Raw genomic sequence first — 26,778 nt, forward strand, 5'->3', positions numbered from 1 at the left:
CCGGTAAGCAGGAGCCGCTAGCTTCTGTGCCAGGTGCTGCGACCATCACCCCCATTTTACAGATGACTTAGAGGCGAAATACTCGTCAAGGCAAAGGTCACTAAGCAGCAGAGGTGGGATCCAAGCCCAGCAGCCTTGCCCAGAGTCCAGCCCCTTCTACTCGCTCGCACCGTCGGGATGTGATGTGAAGCCTCAGAGAGGAAGCAACCCCAAGGATGCCTTCCTCCTTGCTCAGCGCCCCCAGGCTCTTGGTGACCTGGACACCCTCACCTGGAGCCGCAGTAAGCTCTCCTGCTCTCAGAGGACCTGCGGTCACGTGTGAAAACTAAAGTTCTTTCTTACTTTTACAGTCTGCCTGCTGAAATATTCCTTTTCCCTTTTGACCTGAATTTGGTTCAGAGATAAAAGACCCACACAGATTGTTTATCCTCCTCCACCGCACGGATCATGCTTGGCTCTGGCTGTCACACGCTGGACGCAGCTGCTGTGTCCTCCACCCGGGCTCTCCACTCGCCTGTAATGAAAGGCCCTTTGAGGAGAAGCTGCGTTCGTAGCAAGGAGGGTGGGTGCCGGTGGCATGTTAACAAGGCTCCCGGAGGCGTCCCAGCCCCCGGCGCTGGCCGACCAGGTGCTCAGAGACAGTGTTCTCGGCGGGGCTCAGGCTGGACTGACGGTTGACACGTACACCCAATTTGTGCAAAGCTGCTGGAGGGGCTGTTTGTTGTGGAGACCTCCTCTCTCTCTCATGAATACTACCTTTTCTAAAGGAAAAGCAGCTGATTTCAGTCGGCATTTGGACAACCAAACAATTTGGATGACAACTAAACTCACATCATGTAGAAATAAAAACCATCTTAGAGGTCATGGCCAATCTGCTTTGACAGAAGAAAACAGAGTCGGAAGGTCAGGTGATTTGCCCAAGTTCATATGTGAGAAAGCAAAGCAGCCCCCGTGTCAACCCGCTTCCTGCTTCAGGCTCGCTGCACCACCATCTATCCTGCAAGGCTGAGCCCAAATATCTGAAAAAACAGACAGACTTGGGAGTCGGAGCTACTGCCTTAAGTTCAGGGATGGCTGCACATCTTACCTAGATCCCCCGGTACAGACCCGCTGACTCAGCGCTCATTTGTGCCCCAAGGCAGGTGCATGTAGAAAATATGAACAGGCAAGACTGGAAACGTGTGTGGCGCCTGCGCCCAGAGCACACGTGAAGGCAGCACCTCGTAAAACCCAGGTGGGACGTTACCTCTTGTTCATGAAAGTCTCGTGGCGCTGCAGAGGTGGAACACTGAGATTTCTAACGTTTTTACAGCCATCCCAGACGTGAGGAAACTGGGCCTTGTTTTCTCTAGTGGGAAAAACAAAGTGTGACGCGACCACGTCCTCCTGGGAGCGTTTACTAGATGAGCGAGGGGAACAGTGGGTGGAGCTGAGGGAAAGGCTGTGGCTTCCACATCGCGTGTGAAACAAGAGGCCCCAGCGGCCCCACCGGCCAGAATGTCGCTGTTAAAAGGATCAGATATAACAGGGATTCATGATCCGTACGGAGAGGAGCCGGATGAAATACAGACCGCCAGACAAAGGTGAGCGTCCGTCGCGGGGGAGGCTCCTCGGCGGAGTGACAGGAAACGCAGGCAAAGGGGTTGGGGAGACAGTCCCCACAGAAGACAGGAGCGCGTGAGAGGGGCTCCGCGTCACTCACCAGCAGGGAACGCAGACCAGAGCCCGCAGGCGCTTCCGCGGTGCTGCCCGGCGGTACCCACGGCAGGCGGCTCTGCTGTCAACTAAGCAGTAAGTGGAGAATCGCAGCCTCACGCTGCCTGCGCGGTGTCCGTGGTGCAGCCCCGCGGGACACGTTGTGGCGGCTCCTGGGCAGTTACTGCAGAGCTGCCCACGCCCAGCGCCCCACTGCCAGGCCAGGAAGACATGTACCACGGCCACACAGAGACTTGTTCACGGCTGTTCCCAGCACCGTGAGTCATAATGGCCCCAAAGTGGAAACAACCCAAGCGTTCACCAGCCGATGAATGAACAAACCAAAATGGGCTCTATCCTTAAAGCAGAATGTTCTTCAGTCAGGGAAAGGGATTTGGCACGGACGCGCCACAGCGTCGGCGCACGTCGCAGTCATCGTGCTGTGGGCAGAAGCCAGACACAGAGGCCACGTGTTGATTGAGTTTACGTGAAACGTCCAAAACAGGCAAATTCGTGGAGGGGAGGTAGACCCGCAGTGGCCAGGGCTGGGCAGGAGGGATGGAAATGGGGTGAGCAGGTGTTCTGTATCAGAAAGGCCATGTTTGCACCACTCGGGTGTGCTAAAAACACGGAACGGGGGTGCCTCCCAGGGCATGAGAGCTGCTCTTCCGCAGAGCTGTTACGAAAAACACGCCGCGGGAGGAGGGTGGGCCGTGGCACCCGGCCCATCAGTAAAGGAATCGCGGGGCGGGTTCGGGGTGCGCGCTCCGGTGCCCGGCGCCGCTTCGGGGCGCGGCTGGCGACGGCGCTCACCTGCTGTTTGTCCCCTGGCCCCTGCAGGGCGAGGACCCCCTGGCCGACAGCGTGCTGACCTTCATGGCCCAGACGTCCGCCCTGACCTACGCGCCCGCGGCCCGGGCCGCTTTCCCCGAGGGCCGCCCGCCGCGCGCGCCGGGCCGGCTCCAGCCCGACGAGCTCAGCCCCAAGGCGGCCGGCGGCGCGGACCGGCGGAGTCTGGTCGCCGCGCTCGGCGCCTACGCGGCCCGGAGGCCCCCCGCGCCCCCCGCGGACGACGACCCCGCGGCCCGCGACCTTGTGCGCGCGGCCTGGAGCGCACCCAGGGTCCTCGCGGCGCCGGCGGCCCCCCAGAGATGGCCCTCGCCTCCGGACCCCAGGGACGCCCCGGGCGCGGACGGAGGTGAGCCCCCTTCGCGCTCTTCTCCTCGGCTGGTGCTGTTTCCCTGGACCTGCCCAGCCCGGGCCCCGGGGGTCTCTTCACACGCGGCGCCAGGCTGCCCGGTGGGGGGAGGGGCCGAGGTGCTGGGGGGCCCATCCTGCTGGTCCTGCGCCTCGGCCGCGGGGTTCAGGCTGCGGACTGCGGGGGAGGGGCGTGGGGGAGGGCCGTCGGGTGGGGAGGGGCCCTTGCAGTTTAGCTGTCACTGCCCCTAGTATTTCGCTGTCATCTGACCCCGCGTAGCGTTTGGCACATGGGATACGAACCTTGTCAGAGTCCCCTGGGCTTTCATCCTGTCTCAGCCTCCCCACTCCTGGGGTCAAACGCATGCCCAGCTCCTTGGTTTATAGGTATTTTCTGGACCCCACGAATGCACTCCCCGTGCCGTGAGTGCACTTGGGCCCTCAAGGCCACAGCCTCGGCGCTTTGATGGGAGTCGCCCCTGCTGGGGTTGTCTCACAGGAGGATGGCTGCTGGCTGGTCCTAGCCTCTGTAAGATGCCCAGGGGCCTCTTCTGCTTTCTAAAAGCCTTTCCCTAAGTCCGTAAAATATAAAGTGAGATTCTGACAAAATACGAATTCTTTGAAGATATGCAAATAATAACATGGAGCAGGTAACAGATTAACAAAATGTTGAGTGAGAATCCGCTCCCGTTAGCACACCCTTGCTTTTTCTTTCTTTCTTTTTTTTAAAATATTTATTTATTTTATTTATTGGCTGTGTTGGGTTTTCGTTGCTGCGCAGGCTTTCTCTCATTGTGGTGAGAGGGGGCTACTCTTCCTTGCGGTGCACGGGCTTCTCGCTGCGGAGGCGTCCCTTGTTGTAGAGCATGGGCTTCAGTAGTTGTGGTACTTGGGCTCAGTAGTTGTGGTGCACGGGCTTAGCTGCTCCAGGCATGTGGGATCTTCCCGGAGCAGGGATCAAATCCATGTCCCCTGCGTTGGCAGGTGGTCTCTCAACCTCTCGCCCCCAGGGAAGCCGCAGTGAAGGCTTCATTGGAGCTGCTGTGAGAGGCTCCTCTTCCACACGTGGCGCCGTGCAGCCAGCTGGCCGTCTCGTGTGTCCCTCTTTGTGCAAACAGCCTTTCTGGCACTTCTGAATGAGAGGGCTGCAGAGTTGTGGCTGGAGGGAAGGGTATGCGGCCATGAGCCCCGCTCCTGTCTTGGGAAGGAAGGTGGGGGAGGAAACAGACGGTGCACCTGACTCAGCGTCGTGTGCAGGTGAGCACACGGGCAGCGAGCCTGGTGTCGACGGGCAGGAGGTCGTACGGGAGGAGCTCCTCTCCCTCCAGCGCTGTCCCTCCTCTGGGGCTTCCCCCGCTCTAAACCGCACACTCCCCGAGCACTGGCCTTGCCGCCTCTGCCCTCCCATGATTTCTAAGCACCGCCAGTGGTCTCTCCGTGGTCGCTGTGTTTTCTGATCCGACCGCGCTCAGCATCACCTCTCAGCTGTGCTGTAAACGTGCCGTGAAGGTCACCTGTGGCCACCTGGTGGCCAAGCAGTGGCCTCTGCGCAGACCTGCAGGCCCTGATGCCACGTTCCCGCCTCCTGTGTGTGCTCCCCCGTGTTCAGTAACGTCCTCTTTTCTCTCTGTCTCCTTCCTCGTCTCCCACAACGTAAAAGATCCCATCTGTTGACTGCCTCTGTCCCAGTTATTAGAAATAGGAGGAGGTAAACACTGCTGCCCCACCGCAGGGACTTCAGTCCTCTGGAGCCGGTACTTCCTCAGGCAGAGCGTGGCGGGCTCCACGTATCTGCCGTGCTCGTCCCCTGCTCAGAGTGAGCTTCTGTCCTCCCTCTGCCGGGGCCTCCGCGCTCTTCCTCACGTCCCCTGAGGGGCGGCTCTTTGGGAACATCCTCTGAAGATGCTCTCTCCACTCCCCAGTGACCCTGTGGCGTTTTTTCCTGTGCTAAGGTGCAACGTTGGTTATCTTTTTATATACATTGTCTTCCTAGCTGCCACTGTATGCTTTAAAAAGAGTCATGTAAGATGTCAGTCTCAAAGCAAACAGAGACTTGTAGGATGAACGCCCACATGCACCGCTGGGGCTGGGCTCCGACACGCGGCCGATCTGGCTTCTCTCCTACTTCTGTGACCCCTACCCCCCCTGCATGCCCCTGTCTGATTTCATCTGTCAACCTCACTATTGCATTGCCCAGAGATACGATTCCCGAATAACCCAAACCAAACAGCTTTATCACGTTACAATTAATACTAGTGTCTTAATACCACCAAATATCTAATCCATGTTTAAATTTTTTGCTTGTTGTAAATTTTCTTCACAGTTGGTTCTTTGAAGGCAGGATCCAAAGAAGGTCCACTGAATTGGTGGACGTACCTGTTAAGCGCCTTTAAACTACAAAATCTTTCTCTTTCTCCTTCCTCTTTTCTTCCCCCTTGCATCATTTTAAAAAAATATGTAAGTTTCAGGTGTACAACATTTCAGTTTGACATCTGTATACACTACAGACTGATCACCACCGAAGGTCTAGCTGGCATCCAGCTCCTTACAGCTGACCTTACTCCCATCTTCCCCCCCACACCTTCCCCTCTGGTAATCTTTAAGCTGTTCCCTGTATCTGTGAGTTTTTGTCTTATTTTGTTTGTTTGTTTTAGATTCCACATGTGAGTGAAATCATACAGTATTTGTCTTTGTCTGACTTATTTCAGTAGCTTAATACCCTCTAGGTCCATCTGTGTTGGAGCACATGGTGGAATTTCTTTCTTTTTCATGGCTGCGTAATATTCCACTGTGTATATATGGACTTCATCTTTTTTATCCATTCCTCTGTTGATGGACACTTAGGTTGCTTCCTATTGTAAATAGTGCTGTGATGAACATGAGGGTGCACGTATCTTTTTGAATTAGTGTGTTTGTTTTCTTTGGATAAATACTGAAGAGTGGAATTGTTGGATCATATGATCGTTCTATTTTTAGTTTCTTGAGGAACCTGTGTACTCTTAGGTGGCTGCACCTATTGACATTCCCAGCAATAGAGCACGCGCATTCCCTCTCCTCCGCCTTCTGTCCATTTGTTATTTCTCATCTTTCCAATAATAGCTGTTCTAACAGGCGTGAGGTGATACCTCACTGTGGTTTTGCTCTGCATGTCTCTGGTGGTTAGTGACATTGAGCATCTTTTCATGTGCCTGTTGGTCATCTGTATGTCTTCCTTCGAAAAATGTCTATTCAGATCCTCAGCCCATTTTTTAATCAGGTTGGTTGTTTTTTCTGTTGTTGAGTTGCCAGAGTTCTTTTTATATCTTGGATATTAACCCCTTATTGTTATAAGCTTTTCGGATCTCTCCCCCCATTCAGTAGGCTGCCATTTCACTTTGACAACGGTCTCCTTTGCTGTATGGAAGCTTTGCAGTGTGATGTGGTCCCGCTTGTTTGTTTTGCGTTTATTTCCCTTGCCTTTGGTGTCAGAGCCACAAAAACATCTCTAAGATCCATGTCAGTGAAGTTATTGTGTATGTTTTCTTCTAGGAATTTCATGGTTTCAGGTCTTACATTCAAGTCTTTAATCCATTTTAAGTTAATTTTTGTGTATGGTGCAAGATTTTAGTCTAGTTTCATTCTTTTACACGTGGCTGTTCAGTTTTCCCAGCACCATTTATTGAAGAGACTGTCTTTTCTCCATTATATATTCTTGCCTCCTCTGTTGTAGATACCCATTCTTCTAACCGTGAACAAGGAACGATGACCTTGCTAGGAGGGGAATTCTTGGTTGGAGGTTTTCTCCTTTCAGCACGTGGAATATGAATATGTCTTGCCACTCCATTCTGGCTGCAAACTTTCTGCTGAAAATCTGCGGATAGCCTCGGTGGGGGCGGGGCGTCCCTTCTGTGTAACAAGTTGCTTTTCTCTTGTTGCTTTTAGGATTCTCTCTTTATCCTTAACTTTTATCATTTTGATTATAATGTGTCTTGGTGTGTCTCTCTTTGGGTTCATCTTCTTCAGAACTCTCTGGGCTTCCGGGACCTGGATGTCTGTTTCCTTCCCCAGATGAGGGAAATTTTCAGCACTGTTTCTTCTTTTTTATTTTATTTTATTATTTTTTGGCTGCGCTGAGTCTTCATTGCTGCGTGTGGGCTTTCTCTAGTTGCGGCAAGCAGGGGCTACTCTTTGTTGTGGTGCGCAGGCTTCTCACTGGGGTGGCTTCTCTTGTTGCGGAGCACAGGCTCTAGGCGCATGGGCTCAATAGTTGTGGCGCACGGGCCCAGTTGTTCCGCGGCATGTGGGATCTTCCTGGACCAGGGCTCGAACCCGTGTCCCCTGCATTGGCAGGCAGATTCTTAACCATCGCACCCCCAGGGAAGCCCCCATCAGCCACTGTTTCTTCTAATAATTTTTCTGCCCCCCCTTCTCCTTCTGGGGTTCCCATAAAGCAAATATTATTTCACTTGATATTGTCCCAAAGGTCCCTTGAGGTATCTTCACCTTTTACGTTCTTTTTCGTTTTGCTGCTCTGTCTGGGTGAGTTCCGCTGCTTTTTGTCTTCTGCCACATCCCGTCTGCCACGGAAGCCCTCCAGTGCATCCTTCTGTTCAGCTGTAACTTCTTTGTGGTACTCGCTGATGATTTCTGTCCCTTTGTTAAGTCCTGGCTGTGTCTATCCATTCTTCTCCTGGGCCCAGTGAGCATCTTTATGACCATTATTTAAACTCTTTATGAGATGAGCTGCTTATCTCTATTTCATTTAGTTCTTTTTCAGAGGTTTTTGTCTTGCTCTTTTGATTGGAATGTGTTCCTTTGTCTCCTCACTTGGCCTAATCCTCTGTGTCTGTAGGTGTATCACCTACCCCTCCCAGTCGTGAAGGAGTGGCTTTTGCAGGCGATGCCCCGTGGGGCTCAGAGGCACAGTCCTACTGGCCACCAGAGCCAGGGGCTTGAGGGGTGTCCCCCATGGGCTGCACCTGCCCTCCTGTGGTGGCGGGGTCAAGGTTGCGGTGGGCTGCTGGCGGACGGGGTTATTGCCTGAGGGACCGCGAGCCCTGCTGAGGTGCAGGAGTGGCAGCGCGCGTGGCAGGGCGCTAACGGGTGAGGTGGAGATTTCCATGACGGCGCCTGCAATGCCTGAGCCCCTGGGGAGCATCCCACGTGGTCCCTGTTTCTCCGGCAGGCACTTCAAGTTAGTAATGGGCCCCTCCCTCTGTGGTCCGGGCGCCTGCCGTCTGGCAGTTTTGCGTTGGTGTTGAGTCAAGTGAGTCTGCACAAGGGCCCTTTTAGAGCCAAGTTCCCATCCCCTGCGGCAGTTCCATAGTTTTCTTAGATGTGTTTCCTGTTGGTTTTCAAAGCCAGGTGTTTTGGGGGCTCACCTCTCCTGTGCGGGACCTAGGGGTTGGGGTGCCTCCTGTGGAGCTCAAGCCCCTCACTCCTCAGGGGAAAGATTCACCCCTTTGTGGTCCTTCCCGGCTTGTGGGTCCCCGTGGCCTGGGCGCAGGCTTTCCCTTGGCGAGACCACCTCTCTGCTTTCCTACCCGTCGCTGCCGTCCTTTCACCCACGTCCTGCACTTTCCTGATTGCACCCGGAGAGCACGTTCACTTGTTGCTCTGCTCCGTGCGTCCTGTGAACTAGGAGCTCAGAGAGGGGACCGTTGTGTCCAGTGTTCGGCAAGGAGGCCTCGCGGGGGCGGGCGGCGGGGGCGACCTCCTGTGACGGGGCGCCGCCTCGCTGCATCTCGTTAGCGTCCAGCGGCCCTGGCCACGCAGCCTTTCTGGCAGATTTCACCTTGACTGTTTGGAAAGTGCTCGATCCCTCGACAAGAGGAGCTCTGCCCCACCCCACCCTGCCCCACCCCCAGGGATGCCGTCGGGCTGTCCTTGCCTCTGGAGCACCTCTCGCAGTCTGAGTTGCGCGTTCCCCTGTCCTTGATACGTGCTTGTCTCCGCCTGTAGGCCATCAGCTTAAGGAAGCCGGCAAAGGGTACCTCTTCTCACAGTTGCCCCCAGGGCTCAGCATGTGCCTGCAGGGTGTTTGCTGGGTGGGTGAGTGGTGTCGGCTGCCCTTCCTGTCAACCGTGAAGGTGGTGTTATCGTCAACCTCATTTTCCTGATGAGAAAACTGCAGCTTGAGATGGCCGGTGGTGGTACTTGTCCAGAGTCAAATCACTTAAGGCAAAGTTGATGGGAGCTCTTAAGAACCAGCTATCTGAAATGTAGATTTAAACACAATTTGCTTTGTTTCTCCAGCTAATCAGTCCTGGACGTCAATGTTTTAAATGGCCATCCAGCTCCAAATTCTAGCTTTCTCTGACTATTCATTGTGGCAGAGTCGTGCGCTGAGCCTTTGGGGGAACAGAGGAATAGAGAACCGTTACCTGGGGGCGGGGGTGTCAGCCAGGCTGGAGGGAGGAAGGGTCCTCTTCTTACACAGTCAGTGAAAAAGGACAGGGAAACAAAAGACCACCCATCTTCTAAAGCCGCAGAGCTTGCCGGGGTTACCTGGCCAGCCCAGTCACGGGCAGCCCATTCCACACCACTCAGCCCTGGAAACTCCCCCTGCCATTTGGCCCAACAGCCCCCGGGAACCTCGGGGAGAGTGCGGGTGGATGCAGTGAGCCGTGAGCACAGGACTCCTAGGAAGGCGCGAGCACACGGCAGCCCTGTCCTGGAAACCTGGTTTCACCTTGAAAGCACCAGTGAGAAGGTGGGGAAGGGAGGCCCGGAGGGCTGGGGTGCGTGACCTCTCAGGGGGTGGGGCCCCGGAGAGCTGGCTGTGCCGGCGCCCCAAGGGCTTCAGTGCAGAGGACAGAGACGTGGGTGACTCAGAGAGGGGTCACCCTTCTGCGGGACGGTCAAGTCCAATTTGTAGCCTCCAGGGCTCAGGAAGACCCACCCATCCCTGTTCCCAAATAAGTAAATCAGGGCACTGACTTCATGTGTGTAGCAAATGCTCATCTGCTAAAAACTTAGAAAAGAGACCCTCTTCCTTCACTGACTCATTATGTACACCTTGTCGCTTTTGAAAAAGCTTAAATTCACATATAAGTGAAAGACCAGTGTGCAGGAGGGTAACAGGAAGAGCAGACCACAGCGTGTGCGGTGAAGGCGGGGTTTCAGGCACGGCTGGTCCAGCTTCTCCTGTTGAGGACGCGGCGTCCCGGGTCACGGCCCGGCTGGGAATGCTCCTCGTTAGGCTGTTCTGTATTCTGTGATCGTTCTCTACGGGAAGCGGAATTTGTCAAGGATTATTTGCTGTGTGTTTTGTCAGCTGTAAGAGTAGTAGATGGTTACCATGTAAAACCAGAATCGTAGGTGTGTAGAAGGAAGGAAGCGAGCCACCTGTGCTCCCATGGCCACCAGGAAGGTGCTGCCCGCACTGGGTGTGTCTCCGTGTGCGTGTGTGAGGTCTCGCAACCCTCCTCGTTGCCGCAGCGCACTCTCCAGGGCTGGCTCTTCCTCCAGCGCTGGGTTAAACTTTAGGCAAGTCCCACGAACTCCAGTCACTCTAAGCTAATCAACGGTGTGATGCCAGTTTTTGTGTTTACATTAAAAAAGAAAAACCGTGGTGAATACAAATCGGTTTGGTTCTGATCATAGACCGAGTTCCCGGCTGCAGCAGTGAGGCGTGGAGGTGCACAGCCGGGCCCCTCCGAGCCAGCCTTGCTGCAGGGGCGGAGTTCAGCAGCGCTCACGTTCAGAGGCTGTTTCTGTGAATGGGATCCACGTGTCTTGCCCGTCAGCCCGTCTAGTCACCGCAGACAGGCGTCAGGGGCTGCCCCGGGAGCCCTTCCTGGGCAGCTTTCTGCCTGGTCTGCACGGGCCACCCAGCACGCGTCTAGGCTGCTCCCCTGAGCGTGCGGCCTCGTGTGAATGCGAATCTAGAGGCAACATCCCTCAGCAGCCCCACCGCCAGGCGAGTCACGTGAGCAGCGCCGAAGCGGATGGATCTCTGGTTCTGTGACTCACTGTTACGCGTAGCAGAGAGAGAGGCTGGTGTCTGCAGAGCCTGTGAGTACAGACAGCATGGCCTGTGTGGGCGACGGACGCTTCGTCCCAGCTGCAGGTTGGGGCTTCTCATTTCTCACGTAGCCTGAGTGATACACGCCACGTGGCTGTGATACTGTAGGCCCCAGGCTGCACAGAGAACACAGGTTACTTCACTTGTGCTGTTTTCAGTGACAATAGGAAGCCGACGGATGGCTGATTACGCCTGTGCCTCCTGGGTGAGGTCAGGATAAAATAATAACCTCCACTGAATTATCTGAATCCTTCATGAATACCAGAGGCTGGACTTCAGCAATTAAATGACTGTACACTTTCTAAACACGTGTGCTGTGCGGGTAAATACCTCTTGGTGGTGGTGGTGATGGTGGTGGTGGCGATGGCGGCTGCGGTGGTGGTGGTGGTGGCAGCAGTGGTCATGGTGGTGGTGGTGATGGCGGCAGTGGTGATGGTGGCGGTGGTGGTGGTGGCGGTGGCGGGTGTGTTTGGACCTGCCTAAACGGTGTACGCGTGTACACATGGCGACAGAGATATACAGGAGCGAAAGCTGTTGTGCAGAACTCATGTGCTCTTTGCGAGAGCAGTTGGTGGGGGACCAGCTGTGCACCACTGCTTATTCTCTAAAGCTTGTCGCGTCTGTCTGGGGGACCCTATTACGACGTATGATTTCCGTAGCCCAGGCCTGCCGCGGCTGTGCACGGGCGCTGATCTCCTGCTCCAGGCCTTACGTACTTGATGTCCTGACATTTCATGTAATTGCTCTGCTAGAGCCCGCGTGGCACATGGAAAGCTCCTTAAAATGTCATCGTAAGCCGGCCGGATCTCAGGATTCCACGGTGCGGCGGGGGGCGCAGAGCGGCCGCTTTGATGCGTGTGGTGTGTGACGGTGTCCTGAGCCACGGCCCCCTTCCGTCCACCAGGACCGGTGGACTCTTTACAGAGGGTTTCCTCCGTTCTGTTCATCTTCCGACGACCGGTGGTGGGCGCCCCTGAGCTCAGGGCGCGGCTGACGGCGCCCGTGCGGGGCGGTCGCTCACAGGTGTTGCCGGCTCTCCCCCTGAGCGGTCGGCCGCTCAGTGTCTCCCACGGTGTGCCAAAGGGTTCTTTAGTTATTTTTCACTAACGGTGACCTGAAAAGTTTCTTTTTTGGATGAGAAGAGACAATTTTAGGAACTGCATTTCATTATTCCCCTTTGAAGAGGGATACTTATAGCCAGAGGCGCCACGGCACATCTCTCCTGTGCGCTGGTCTTTATCTTAAAGAACACGGGTGTTTCCACGCTGCACGTGTTTCTGCTCTTCCCCCAAATAAGGAGAGTGGAGCTGAGGGAAGCTGAGGGAAGAGATGCGTGATGTGGTGACCGCAGGGAGGATTTCTCTGAGTTATTAAACGTCAGGACAGGTTGTTGGCGGAGGGGCATGACTTGCCCTTAGCTGTTTGGTTATGAGACGTGGCAGACAGTCTCCACGTTCGACTTCGCTTTCTCAATAACCCCTCCAAGTGGGAACACAGACCCCGTCTACGCAGGCCGGCCCTGGCCCTGGAGGGGCTGGGCGGCGAGCCTGGGTGTGTCTGGCGGCAGCCGCGCTTTCTCCAAAAGGTCGGGACCCCTTGTGCGGGGGGTCTTTTAGGATGTCTGGTCTGACTTGCCCTGCGTTTGACCGGCATCCTTCCTGCTGGTGGGATGATTGGAGGGGCTGCCTGCCGCGAGCCCCGACCCCTGCCCAGGCTCCCCTGGCGTCGGGAGCTGACCTCGCACAGCTCCTCCAGCTTTGCCGTGCGTCACCTTCCACCTGGGCTCCGTCCGTGCCCTGAGCCTCACATCCAGTCCATCCAGACCTGCGGTAGAAACACACGCAGGCTCCTGCCACCCCCACCCCCCCCCCACGCCTGCGCCATCGCCAGCGGGTCCCTGCGGGAGCCTCCCCCGGCCTCCTGCTCAGAACGTGTCTCCAGCCTGCAGGCCTCTTAACGCGGAAAACCGGATGACGCCTCTGCTCGAAGCCCAGCAAGGGCTTCTCGTCTCACTCAGCAGAAGCCCAGGTCCTTTTCACGGTCTGAGACCCTGTAAGATGCCCCCCACCTCACAGCCCCCTCGCCGCTCCGGGTCCCCCACCCTGGCGTCGTTCTGTCCTTCCAGTCCCTCTGCCCCAGGGCCGTTGCACTTGCTGTTTCCTCCGCGTGCAGAGGCTCAGGACTCACCTCCTGGGTCTCTGAGCTTTCCTCCAACAGTCCTGTCTCGCATGGCGGCCCCGTCCTCCAGCCCGGGGATCACTGTTTCCACAGCTCCTTCTCCACCAGACATTGTACGTGTTTGTTTTTCATTGTTTATTCTCTGTCTCTTCTACTGTGGATGAAGGTTCCGTGAAAGCAAGGGCTTTGCTAACTGCTTTATTCCTGCACCTTGACAGGTAGCTGAGCCTAGAAAATGTGCAGCGAGCGTTTGTTGAAGGAAGGAAAGAACAAGGTCGGGGGGAGCATTCCTGCTCTTGAGGGCTGCTGTTTAGGTTTGAGGCCCTCGGGGAGGAGGCTGAATCTCTCACTGATTACCTGCCTCCCTCGTGACCGGGAATGAGTGTCTCCCACCCAGGCAGCCTGAGAGCAGCCAGGGGAGCGATGTATGTGACACAAAGGGCTCAAGGCGGAGACAGACCCTGGCCTCCTGCACGGAGGTCAGCACCGGGGCTCGGGAGCCACGGACGCCGCCCACGGGCCGGGACGTGCCCAGGGCACTCCGCCTGCTTCAGTCACAGTTTTGTCAGCGGTCCGTTCGCTGCAGCTCAGGGCCTGAGCCGTCACCCTGGTACCCGTGTGCTCCCGTCTGCGGTACGGCTCTAGCATGTGTTCCTCAGTCTGGAATTGGAGGGAAGCCGGAGAGAAGGTTGAGATCTTAGAAGGAAATGTTCTGGACTCCTTGAGACTGGCCAGCAGCGCGACTGGGGGGATTAACTTGGTGGTGAAGCATCTTCGCAGGGCACCGTCATTTGCGTGGACACCGCTCTGTGTCAAGGACGGCCCAGCGGAGACCAGAGCAGATGCTCGGCGACCCACGGCCCTCGGGAATGGAACGGTGTCCTCAGCCTGGTTAAGTCTGTGGTCAGCAGGAACCCATTTTGGGTTCAACACTTGTTAAAAACCTCTCGTACATGTGCTGATCCGTTTCCTGCCTTGGCCGGTGTCCCGGGACGCCGGGCGGGTTCCGCCGTGCTCCGGCCCCGGGCGGGGACGGCGCCTGCAGGGGCCGCGCCTCTAGTTCCGGGCACTGACTCCTCGCCTTTCACACGTGGCTGCGACAGGGCAGACCACTGAACGTTGATGCATGTATAATGCTGAAGGCTTCATAAAGAGCTAGGGGCTGTTTTTCTTACTTCTTACTCTTCCTTAGTTTTTTCTTTTCTACGAAGCACGTGCCCGCTGTCAGCCCAGGAAGCCAGGAATTCCGGCAGCCTTCAGCCTCCTGTGCTGCTCTATGTCATGCATGCTTTTCTGTGTTTTTACAATGTTTCTGTTTATGAGGAAGTGAGAACTAGTCTTCCAAGTTCACTGCTGGGAGTGATTTTTAAGGCAAGCGTTTGGTCCCTACACGTCTGGCAGGGCGTCTGTGGGGCTGCGGGGGTGGAGAGGGGTGCAGGGGGAGGTGCGGCTGCAGGGGACAGCGCCCTCCCTAGGGGCTCACGTCTGCGGTGAGGACCAGGGAGGCGGCAGCCGTGGGGAAGGCATCCACCTGCCTTTCCTTCCACGGGAAGCTGTCCCAACGGGCAGGTGTTACGACTGTTCAGGTGTGGTGAGACCAACAGATCAGGAGAGGGTTATCACCGAAAAGAGGCGGGGGCCACACGGGGAAGCCCCAGGCTGGTGACGGGGCAGAGGCAGGGGAGCCGCGGGCAGGGCCTTCCTGTGGTTTTGCAGGAAGGAGCCGGGCGGGGGGGGGGGGCAGGTCAGCGGCCAGGACTGGCTGGTGCGAGTAACGTCAGTGGCTCTGGGCAGAGGGGTGGCCCCGGTTGTGGGGACCTGGGCCGGGGGGCCAGGGCAGGGGCCAGTGGGGTGGGGCCCCGGGGTGGCGGGTTCGCATTTGGAAGCAGCCGGGAGCGCAAGCCCAGCGGTCAGCGCATCAGGAGCTTGTGGTCAACACGGAGGTGAGGCCGGCATTGTCACTGCCCGCAGCTAACCCTGTGGGAGCCCCCGGGGCACCCGACGTCTCTCCAGCCTGCAGAGCTCCCCCTGGCATTTCCTGCATTGCAGGTCCACGGGCCGGGACCATGGTAACTGTGTTTCAATCATATGGACATGTCCTTCTTGGCCTCTCACGTTTGAAGGATATTTTCACCGGGTAATCGAGACTTCTGAATTAGCTTTTCTTTTATCACTTACACATGCGTCCCTCATATGTAAGTGATCCGGTGTGTAGCTTGGTATCACGCCACGTGTGTCATGCTTCCTGGGTGCTGGGCGTGTCCAGGGCTGCCCGCCCGCCCTGCCTCTGGCGGGTTCAACACCTTCTCCAGCTTGGTTCTCCGTGGGGCGGCGCATGCTTGGCTGTGCGAGGCCTCTGCGTGGTTCTCTTCGTGTCGTTCTTCTTGGGGTTTGCCGAGTGCCTTGAATCCCTGAGTTACTCTTCCTGATTTGGGGAACTTGCGGAGGTTTCTTCTCTTCTTTGTCCCTCCCAGATTCAGGCACACTCCTGCTGCCTGACGTTGTGCCAGGCGGCCAAGTTTCCGTGCAGCCCTTCCTCCCTAGTCGCGGACCACAGTCGTGGCCATGGTCTGTCCTCAGACGCACTGGCCCTCTGTTCTTAACCGTCCTCCGTCTGCGGTCAAGCCCATCCAGCGAGCGCTCACGTTCCACGTGCGGACGTCTCGTTTGCGGACGTCTCGTTTGCGGACGGTCCTCTGCGGCGCTCCCGGGTGCCGCCCCTCCTTGCTCTAACGCGGCCCCCGTCTCCACGTGTGTCTGTTTTGCATGTGCCGTGTAGAAGCACGTGTGCAGACTCTACTGGAGGACCTGCGGAAGCACCCGGGTGGCGTGGAGGGCCTGCGCGGCCTGGACGTGGACGAGGTGGCCCGCGTGATTGCCGGCGCCATGCCCAGTGGGGGCCCGGCTGGGGCGCAAGGCAGTGCCAGGAGAGGCGGCGGCGGACCCGGAGGGCAGGCGGAGCACTCCGGAGCCGCGCTGCACGGAGATGGCGCGCCAGGTGAGCCCCAGCCACTCACACGCGTGTGCACACGGGGGCGTGGCCGCGTTCCTCCTGCTGGGGGGTGGGGTGTGCCGTCACCACCTGTATCTGCCCGGACCGTTGCCTCTGCGAGCTTTCCTCCGGGCTGGCCCTTCCAGAGCGGCCGCGGCGAAGGGCAGGCTGCTCTCTGGTGCGCGGGGTTCAGGGCAGGGAAGACGGGGCGACAGGGAGTGCTCTGGTTGGGCTGTGTGAGTGGACATGTGGAGGCAAACATTTCATGAAGGAAGTGAAAGGGCTTCATCCAAGCGTCTGCTTGTCTCACACCCGCCTCTGAGGCAGTTCCAGGGAGAGTAGAGGTGCCCGCAGCCCCGCACACGCACACCCACTCACACACATCCACACACACAAACACATGCACACCCCAACCTTCGCACACACACACACACACTCATCCACACGCAGAGACACACTTACACCCCTAACCCTCGCACTCTCACACACTCACAGGCACACACTCACAGAGACACACTCACACACCCCAGCACTTACACACACTCACTCATACACACACACACACACACAAACAGCTGCCAGGGCCCTTGGGTGAGGGCCGAGCAGGGCAGGCTCCGTCTCCCCTGCCTGACCGCCGCTCAGGGTCTTGGGAGCTACAGTAAAGCATCTAGCCCAGGGCCCCCCCTGCACAGCAGGCACCCAGCACAGGGCCCCCCGCACAGCAGGCACCCAGCACAGGGCCCCCCCCCCAGCACAGCAGGCACCCAGCACGAGGCACCCCCTGCACAGCAGGCGCCCAGCGCAGGGCCCCTGGCACAGCAGGCACCCAGCACAGGGCCCCCCCAGCACAGCAGGCACCCAGCACAGGGCCCCCCACACAGCAGGCACCTAGCCCAGGGCCCCCCCTGCACAGCAGGCACCCAACCCAGGGCCCCCCAGCACAGCAGGCACCCAGCCCAGGGCCCCCCGCACAGCAGGCACCCAGCACAGGGCCCCCCGCACAGCAGGCACCCAGCACAGGGCCCCCCACACAGCAGGCACCTAGCCCAGGGCCCCCCCACACAGCAGGCACCTAGCCCAGGGCCCCCCCACACAGCAGGCACCTAGCCCAGGGCCCCCCCACACAGCAGGCACCTAGCCCAGGGCCCCCCCACACAGCAGGCACCTAGCCCAGGGCCCCCCCACACAGCAGGCACCTAGCCCAGGGCCCCCCCACACAGCAGGCACCTAGCCCAGGGCCCCCCCACACAGCAGGCACCTAGCCCAGGGCCCCCCCACACAGCAGGCACCTAGCCCAGGGCCCCCCCACACAGCAGGCACCCAGCACAGGGCCCCCCGCACAGCAGGCACCCAGCACAGGGCCCCCCACACAGCAGGCACCTAGCCCAGGGCCCCCCCACACAGCAGGCACCTAGCCCAGGGCCCCCCCACACAGCAGGCACCCAGCACAGGGCCCCCCCCCCAGCACAGCAGGCACCCAGCACGAGGCACCCCCTGCACAGCAGGCACCCAGCACAGGGCCCCCCACACAGCAGGCACCCAGCACAGGGCCCCCCACACAGCAGGCACCTAGCCCAGGGCCCCCCCACACAGCAGGCACCTAGCCCAGGGCCCCCCCACACAGCAGGCACCCAGCCCAGGGCCCCCCGCACAGCAGGCACCTAGCCCAGGGCCCCCCCCCCAGCACAGCAGGCACCCAGCACGAGGCACCCCCTGCACAGCAGGCGCCCAGCGCAGGGCCCCTGGCACAGCAGGCACCCAGCTCAGGGCCCCCCGCACAGCAGGCACCCAGCCCAGGGCCCCCCGCACAGCAGGCACCTAGCCCAGGGCCCCCCCACACAGCAGGCACCTAGCCCAGGGCCCCCCCACACAGCAGGCACCTAGCCCAGGGCCCCCCGCACAGCAGGCGCCCAGCACAGGGCCCCCCCAGCACAGCAGGCACCCAGCCCAGGGCCCCCCGCACAGCAGGCACCCAGCACAGGGCCCCCCCCGCACAGCAGGCACCTAGCACAGGGCCCCCCCCGCACAGCAGGCGCCCAGCACAGGGCCCCCCCCGCACAGCAGGCACCTAGCACAGGGCCCCCCCCGCACAGCAGGCGCCCAACCCAGGGCCCCCCCCCCAGCACAGCAGGCACCCAGCACGAGGCACCCCCTGCACAGCAGGCGCCCAGCGCAGGGCCCCTGGCACAGCAGGCGCCCAGCTCAGGGCCCCCCGCACAGCAGGCACCCAGCACAGGGCCCCCCACACAGCAGGCACCTAGCCCAGGGCCCCCCAGCACAGCAGGCACCCAGCACAGGGCCCCCCCAGCACAGCAGGCACCCAGCACAGGGCCCCCCGCACAGCAGGCACCCAGCACAGGGCCCCCCCGCACAGCAGGCACCTAGACACGTGCCAGGTGAAGGGTGTGCCTCCCTCCTCTGTGGGTGGGAGCGAGGCCCATGGAAGCTGGAAGCACGGCTTGACTGATGCGGAAAAGATGCTGGGTCCCCCCTCGGACGAGGTGGTCCTGGGGGCGCTGTCCCCTGTCCTGGGGCTGGGAGGGTCTGCGGGGGCCACAGGTGCCACAGAGCCGCACACTGTGGACCAGCCTGGAGGCATCTCAACCCAAGATGTCTGGCTTTGACACTTCACTCTCCTTATTCGTAACTGCTCAACGCTTCTGGCTCAGCGACTCTTTCCTGCCCTGAGCTAACACGAAGGGTCACACGTGGTTCCCTGGAGCTGTTGCGTGGTTGGCCGACTTCATGTCTGACCCAGAGGGTCACCGCTCCTCTGTCGTGGATGTATGGAGAGCCATCCCTGTGCTGTAAGCGCAGGCTTACGTTGTCGTGGGAACAAAGCCAGCGTCTTCGCGCCTGACCTTCTCCGCGGTCACCCCTGTACAGGCTGTGACCTTGTGCCAACGTTCTTGACCACGATTTTGATGAGCTCGTGTCTTTCACAGATAACAGAGCGCGAGACGGCGGTGGAGGATCTTACCAGGAGGTAAGGTGGGGCGTGTTCGAGTCCCGTGACACCCAGAGCTGGGCTGGTTATCTTCTTGTCCATAGTCTGGGAACATATGTGAAATACAAAACAATTTTTCCCAGAAAAAGATAGAAAACCCCTCACAATCTCAAATTAATATTCCTCAGAGCTCCCCCACCGAGGGAACTGGGCTGATAACACCGCACGCCCACTTTGTGCCGTTGAGGCTGTCCTGTGTGCGCTGGTGTCCGAGGTTCATTTAACGGACGTTCACAGACTCTGGGTCATTTAGACCCACACTGTCCATGGTGGCAGCCACCCACCACATGTGGCTGCTTGAACTTAAATCCATTAAAATTAAGTAAATAAAACTTCAGTTCCCCAGCGGCACCCGCCGCCTGCCCCGTGCTCCCCCGTGACTCTCGGGATGGGCAGACCCCTCTTCTCCACGGCACCCTCAGCAGCGCGGTCGAGAGGGGTCTGGAAAAGGCGGGACACGGACAGTGCCCACCCACAGAGCGGTCTGTTGGTCTTTCCTGTGGAAGAACCTTTGTGCGTTTGTACAGGTCCCACGGCTGCAGAACACCAGCTCATAAGCAATGGCAGTGATGTGCTTCTATGAAACTCTGTTTTGTGGGGGGAAAGAGCTTTCTGGTTAGCACTTCCCTTGTCAGATCAGGTTAGTGGTTCCTGGCCGGTGCCTGTTAGCAAGTGGTGAAGAAAACACCAACAGTTCTTCTAAATGTCCACCAGAAATTAAAAATGCAGGGGGCGGCTATCGGAGTTATGGAGGGAGGCGTGGGGTCTAGGGACATGTTTCCTGATTCGGGACGTGGAGGGAGAGGCCAGCAGAGCTCGGGGTCTCCAGACGACATGCATCCGGCAGACCCCGAATCCGGCCTGGGTGGCCCACCCCCGCCCCGGGCTCACACACGCCTACGCCCGTCCCCGCTGAGTCCCACGCTTATGGCTTCTCTGTTACTTGGGGCACGTGCTCAAGCTCATTTCCTTTCTGCCAGGTCAACCGTCTGGGCGTCAGACTCGGGGACCTCCTCCAGGGTCCCGGGTCCCCATTCCTGCCTGGAGCCCCCCGTCTTGCGGAGCCTTTCAAGACGGAGATCAAGAAATCGGAGGACCCCGAGGCCTCCCTGTCTTCAGAGGAGGAGCGCGCGGGGGTGGAGAACGTGAAGAGTCTGACCTACGCCAAGGAGCTGCTGCGGAGGCCGCCGCAGCAGGAGCCCAGGCTGGGCGGGCTCCGGGTGTCGCAGGAGGACCAGCGCCTCGGGGCCGGGGCGCAGGGACCCCCCGGCCAAGGCCTGCGGCTGGAAGTCCGGCCTCCCGAGGAGGAGTACGGCTACATCGTGACGGAAAACGAGTGAGTGGGAGGTTTTCATCTCTCGGTGGGTGAGACCCGGCGCCTGGTGGGCTGGGGAGGTGCTTTTGTTTCCTCCGCATCCTCGCCTGGGGGCAGAGGCTGGGCGTCCCTGGTTGTGCGCGTATGGGAGGGCAGCCAGGAGCCACCCCTGCTGCCTGGCCTCGTGTTCTGGACTGGGCACCTGGGCTTGAGGGCGCGTCTCCACGGAAGAAGCCCCTGCCCGGGGCCTCAGTCCTGGCCCCATCCCCTGCAGCTCGGCCCGTGGGTGCCTGTTGGAGCCGTGACCAGAGTGGTCCCAGGCGGGACAGGTGGCACTGGGGTCTGTGCTGACCACTGGCTCCACATCTGCTAAAACTCCAAAAGTTTCAAGTTGTGCAAACACCAGGGTACAGGTCTTCCTTCAAAGGGAAAAACACGCCTCACAGCACTGCAGGTTCTGTCCTGAGCGTGACAGCGGACAGACACCGTCACGTGCCCAGCAAGCAACAAGGGGTCGCCCCGCCCTCAGGTCGTCTCGCTAATGAGTCTGACATTTGACGCTGTGCTTTGTGACGGTGTGTTTGCTTCGAGGAATGGAAGCAGTCTTCCCGAGGGAGAGCGTGTCTGTCTGTCTGCGTGTGCGGGTGTGTTCGGGCATGCGCACACCCGCCTGTGGTCTTGCTGCGCGGCATCGCGTGCGGCGGGTCAGGCACGGCGCGCGCTGCCGTGGTTCCTCCCGTGGGGAGCGGGCTGCGTGGGAGACGGACCCGCCCCTCCCGCTGGACCTGCGCGGCCTGTGCTCTCGCCCCGCGCGTGGTCCCCATGGCTGCGGCGCACACAGCAGGCGCCTCCAGTACCACAAGCACCGGCCCTGCGCCAAGGCCATGTTAAATGGGGGATGGTGCTCCCCTGGGCTGGGGGGCGTCCTCCGTGCTGGCGCCTGGCTCCTTCTCTGGGCTTTCCATGAAGACGCGCCCGCCCTCTCAAGGTGTGGAGGCCGGGCTCCGGGCACGCTCTCCACCCTGAGCCGTCCTGCTCGGAACTGGACCTCCCGCTGGGTGTGTCGGGATCACGCCTGACGCAGAGCACCCGGGGCCTGGACCCTCCAGACGGCCTGCTGCCCAGTCTGCCCTGCGCTGTGGGTTTTCCCTTTCTTGGCAGACGTTGCTGTCATGTGTGTGTGACTGTGTGCGTGTGTGTGTCGTATGTACGTGTCCCTGTGTGTCTGTGTGACTGTGTCTGTGTGCATCTCTGGGTCGCATGTGTGCGCGGTCACTGGAGGGACCACTGTACAGCTGCTCTGAGCACCTCTCCTCTCGCCAGGGTGTCCGGGTGCCCGAGGGTGGGTCCGCGGTGCAGGGCGTGGGGCTGCCCCTGTCTGGCGCCCGGGCTCCGCTGTGCACATAGGGTGAGCCCCCGTGAAAGTGCTGGGAAAGGAGTCTGATCATTGGAAAGACTCTTCACGTCCACGTGAACAACAGATGAGCGGTCGGTGAGCTTTAGAGCAGGACCATCCGGGCCGACCATCCTCTGCATCACACGAGCCCCGGCGTGAGCGGACGGCGCCCTGGGCGGAGGGAGACCCATCCTCTCCCTCTGGCTGACTTTCCCGGAACACGAAGCCACTGTCAGAGGGGTTTTTTCTCTGCGTCCAGAGTTCATTTTCCTGCAGAGTTTTCCTTGGCCCCACCTTTGGGGCCTGAACATTCACCTGCTACAAACACGGGTTAAAGGACAGATGATTCTCTTATCTTGGCTGACTTCCTTTTTTCTCTTTTGCTGCTTCCGTGGGATGGAAGATCTGTGGTGCAGACGACAGAGTTATGTCAGCAACCTGCGTCTGTCACGGGCGAGGTGCTCCGGGAGCCCCTCCCTCCCTCCCGCCCCAGACAGACGGAGGTTCCCACCTCTGCTGTCAGATTAATTGGTAATTTGGGATTCTCTGGGGCAAGATTTCACCAGATCTCAGTTTAAGCTGTAATGGATCAGCTATTAATTGACAAGAATCTGACACCCTTCCTTTTTTTTTTTTTTTAAGGACTTTTGTATGTTTGGTTATTCATAAAAGGAGAAGGCGGTGGTGGGGGGGGGGGGTGGCACTCTGTGTTATCTCACCGCTGACCGCGGCGGGAACGTGTGCGGACCCGCTCTTCTGTCTCCTGGTGGACGGGCATAGTTTCATCCTTCGCCGTTTACGTTGCATCCTCCTTACAGACCGGACCGATTATTCACGACGCGTGAAAGGCAGGACAGCCATCCCAGGTCCTCCAAGGACGATGCAAAAGTTACTTCAAGTTAGGGTGTCAGGAAGTGACCACAGGGTGGGTGGCGTGTGAAGCAGAGGGGGCTGCTTCCCTGCCGGCAGAGGGAGAACCGCCCTCACAGCTGAGAATCTGGGCCGCACGGCCCCCGCAGGGAGGAGAGCCCCCGTGTCCCCCGGGGACGGTCGGGGCCGTGATCCCCCAGGCGGTGCAGACCGAGTCTGGGGAAGGAGACCCGCCGCCCGAGCACGTGCAGAGGGCCCCGCGCCCTCGGGCCCGGCGGCGTGTGACCAGGAAACGGAGGCGGGGAGCCTGCAGCCCAGCAGCCCTGCCGGAGCGCCTGGAACCCCCGCCGCGGGGCGAAGCCGGGGTCCCGCCGATCTGTGCGCCCTGGGCCGCGGGGAAGAGGCCGCCGTGGGGCGGTGACGGCCGCGCCCACCGAGAGGATCTGCGGTGGGTGGGGGGGCGCGCGGGGGGGATGGGCGGGGGGCGCGGGGACGCGGGCGGCTCACGGCCGGGAGGCCGCCCCCCAGGATTAGGGGAGCGATGGCGCGTCCGTCGGGGGGTCTCGGGAGGGCGCCGGGGGGCGAGTGCCGGTTCTGTGCCGCCTCTGAGGCCGCAGACTTCCCTCAAGAGGCAGGAGGGCTGCTTTCCCGCCGCTTCTTCCTGGAGGCCCGTGTCCTCGCCGAGGGTGCGCGTCCAGGGGGAGCTTCAGGAGTCGCGGCTCAGTGGGCCAAGGCCCGGGGAGCGGTGCCGCCCGGAGGCCCGTGCACGAGGCTGGGGCGGCCACGCCCGGGACAAATGCCGTCCCCCCCCCCCAAACGCCTGCCCCCCGCCCCCCATCGCTCACCAGAGTGTGAACCCCACGCGCTCTGGACGGACGCACCGGCCGGGAGCCGGGGTGGTGCGAGGGGAGGGCGGCCGGCGCGGGTCTCCCTCCGCCCGGCCCCGCCCACGGCCCCGGCCCGGCCCCGCCCCCGCCCGACCCGGCCCCGCCCACGGCCCCGCCCCGCCCCGCGCAGCCCTCGGAGCTCACGTGGGTCCGGTGGTTGTGGGTCCACGAGCGCGGGCGGGGTGGGGGGCCTGGGTGCTGTGTCGTCTCTCCCGGTTTTCCCTTCCGTGTTGGAGAAGGAGCCCTGCAGGGATTCTGTGTGTGTGGTGTCAGCGCAGACCGTAGCCACCCTGCTCCGCCCTGGGCGCGCGTCTCCGTGGCGTATTCTAACTTGCTCAGGAGCTGCAGCCCCATCTGCGCGGCAACCTCCTGGATGGCCCTCCAATGACACATCCATCTCTTGGGTTTGTTTGTCTTCAAAGACTATCTTCAGTGTGATGGTAAAAAGTCATGATTTTTTGTTTATTAAAAAATGGTAAGGAAAAGAAACAAAAAATACCCTGAAACTACAGTCCTTGAGTGCTTAGTGGGTGGTTCTGGAGACGGTCGGGGAGAAGGGCGGTGAGCAGTGGGCTTCCCGCCCCAGATCGTGGCCCAGTTCTGACGTGCGTGTTTCCTGCTGGCCTTCCTGCACTTGGTGCCCCCGCTGTGGAACCGGGCAGGCACTGAGGACCCACAGTGACCAGCACACGGGAGGCACTCACAGAAGGAGGGACCCAGATGCAACACCGTGTGGTTTCTCCCCGAGGAAGTCAGACGTATCCCAGTTTAACTTGGTGGGTTGTTTTGAAATTCAGCTGTGGAAAGTGTAGACGTGGCTGTGAGATTTCAGAATCCTGCGGTGTCTGTGGTGTTGGTGGAGGTGTACGTGGTTTTAGCTCAGTTGTCCCCGAGCCCGTGAAGTGAAGAATGCCAACATCCCTGTCACAGCGTGAACCAGACCTTTACCACGAGCAGCTCACCCCGGGTCCTCTGCGTGCTAGTCACAGAATCCCAGGACCTGAACCCGACAGGGCTCAGCTCACCCCTCCGGCCCGCTTCCTCTGCCGTCACCAGGGCCGTGGCGCCTGCCTCCAGCCCCCTCCCCAGCGGCCCCGTTCCTCCTCCGCGTCTGGGGAGGCGCTACCCGTGCTGCCCCGGCAGGACCCCTCCCGGGTCTCCCTGTGTCCGGTCCATCCCTTCCCCCCAGGAGAGCACTCCACAGCCTGAACCTGACAGTACTGTTCCGTCCCCGGTGGCCTTGCCGTGGCCTCCGCGGTGCCTCAGGTCCAGGCCCGGGCCCTGCGGGCTCCGGTTCCCTCCCCAGCCACTTTCTTTCTGCCCTGGAGTGTGCGGGGCGCTGGCAGGAGGCCTTGGGTTGCTCCTCCCCTTTATGTCCTCCTCCTCCCAATGGCAGCTCAGATGCCACCTCCTCCAGGCAGCCTTCCTTGGTCAGGATCCTTCTTCCTACTGCCCCTCCCCTCAGACCCTTACCTGGGGGTGAAACGATATGCCCTGTGGGGCTATTCCTCTCTGGAGTGGGGGCCGCGTCCGTGTTTGCTCAGCGGCGTCCCTGCCCCCGGCTCCTCCGAGGAGCTGGCGGTCTGCTGTGCTTTCCTTCCCTCTCGCACCCTTGGCAGCCCCCCACCCGCCTTCCCTGCACATGCTGCCCCCCCCCCCCCCGATACAGCCCGGGTGCTGCCGCTCGATCACGCAGGCTCCTCGCTTGACGCCCGTATCACACCGGAAAAGGACCCCAAAGCCCTTAACATCACGCGTCTGTGTTCACATCGCCGATTGTCAAGTCAGTGTCAGAACTCTGTTTTCGTCTGTTTGCTTGTTGACTCCGGCTCCGGAGACGGCGACACCTGGCAGGTGGCTCTCTGGTCTGCTGTGGCTTGGAATCTGCAGGTGCGCGTCCGCTGAGGTCATGGAGTGAGTTGGATTCTGACGTCTGTTACGGGCTGGAATTCTAGAACTGGAGGACGTTTCCCGTTTGTCTGGCCTCCAACCCTGGCTGCAGGCAAAGTGAGAAAACGCCATGGAAGTGCAGATGTGGTGGGTGTTACAAACACTTCAGTGCCTCCTTGGCCCAATGCCTTCCAGGTCAGCTTGGCCGTGTCTAGCTGCCCAGCAGGTGCCAGAAGGAACGACGGTGCCGGGGGCCCCTGTGGTCTCTGACCGTGAGCCCCCTTCCCGTGTGGGAGCCTCCTGCTGGAGGGCGGAGGGCGAGATCTGTTGCCAGTGGGGGTGGGGGGGCGGGGACAGGGACGGGCGTGGAGGGAGCCCAGCCCAGCCCACGCTGAGCGGGCCTGGCGCCTGGCCCTCACCCTCCGTCCTCCGCCTGGTTGTCCGAAGAGGCCAGCTCCTGTGGCCGGTTCTACAGCTCAGCCTGGGAGTGTGACACGAAGGAGGGTCTGGTGACATGGAGACGCTGTTCTCGTTCAGCCGTGCTCATGTGCGATGGCGGCAGGGGGTGCACCATGAGTGCCTGCACGTGTGTCTGTGTGTCCACAGCTGCACCTGCGCGGACACCTCCAGCTTCACACCTACATCTGTGTCGTCTGCTTGTGTCCGTATCAGCTGTGTCTATGTCCCTACTTCTACACTCACACCTGCACTTACTTACCTGTATCTATGTCCCTGTCCGTGTCTACATGTCTACACCTATGTGTACACTTACACTCACACCTATACCTACATCTGGACATCTCCATCTCCATCTATAGCTGCACCTACGCTCACGTCTGTATCACCTATTTATGTCTATATCTATCTACATCCACACCTGCATCTACACCTGTACCTACACCTGTGTATCTGTACCTACGTCTGTACCGTCTACATCCACCTCCGTATCTGTGTCTGTGGAGCCCACCTGCTTTGCTGCTGGATTTCCATGATCATCGGGGAAGCTTAGTTTCTCGTCCTCTTTGATGCCCTGAAATTCCACAGTGATCCCCATGGACCTTCATACCCTAACACCTGCAATTGATTTTTCTCCAAGTGTCATCTGTGTTATAAATGGGCCAAGACTTCAATCTGTCAAAGTGAAGCAGTGTAAGTTCCACTCCTACATATGAAGGAGTAGAAAAGAGGGAGCAAAATATGAAAGGATGAGATTTGCTCTGCTGTCAAAATAGTAGTAAGTCTGCAAATGAGTAATGAAGCTGGGGAAAGGAAAAACAGAGAACGATGGTGTCCGGAGGTGACTCAGCTGAGGGTACCGGCTTTACTGGGGACGATGACGTAAAGCT

The 26,778-nt window shown here is 59.6% G+C and overlaps 1 protein-coding gene across 1 annotated transcript in view; it reads left to right on the forward strand.

The window, feature by feature from the left end:
* The window catches only part of PTPRN2 (protein tyrosine phosphatase receptor type N2), a 641,085-nt gene that overhangs the window by 225,200 nt on the left and 389,107 nt on the right, over nt 1–26,778 (forward strand). The window contains 4 exon segments of the mRNA XM_057732470.1: nt 2,536–2,893; nt 15,855–16,073; nt 19,013–19,053; nt 20,055–20,410. Of these exon segments, the coding sequence (XP_057588453.1) occupies nt 2,536–2,893; nt 15,855–16,073; nt 19,013–19,053; nt 20,055–20,410 (974 nt within the window).

The sequence above is a fragment of the Hippopotamus amphibius genome, chromosome 4 (assembly GCF_030028045.1).
Source record: "Hippopotamus amphibius kiboko isolate mHipAmp2 chromosome 4, mHipAmp2.hap2, whole genome shotgun sequence".
Classification (NCBI taxonomy): Eukaryota; Metazoa; Chordata; class Mammalia; order Artiodactyla; family Hippopotamidae; genus Hippopotamus; species Hippopotamus amphibius.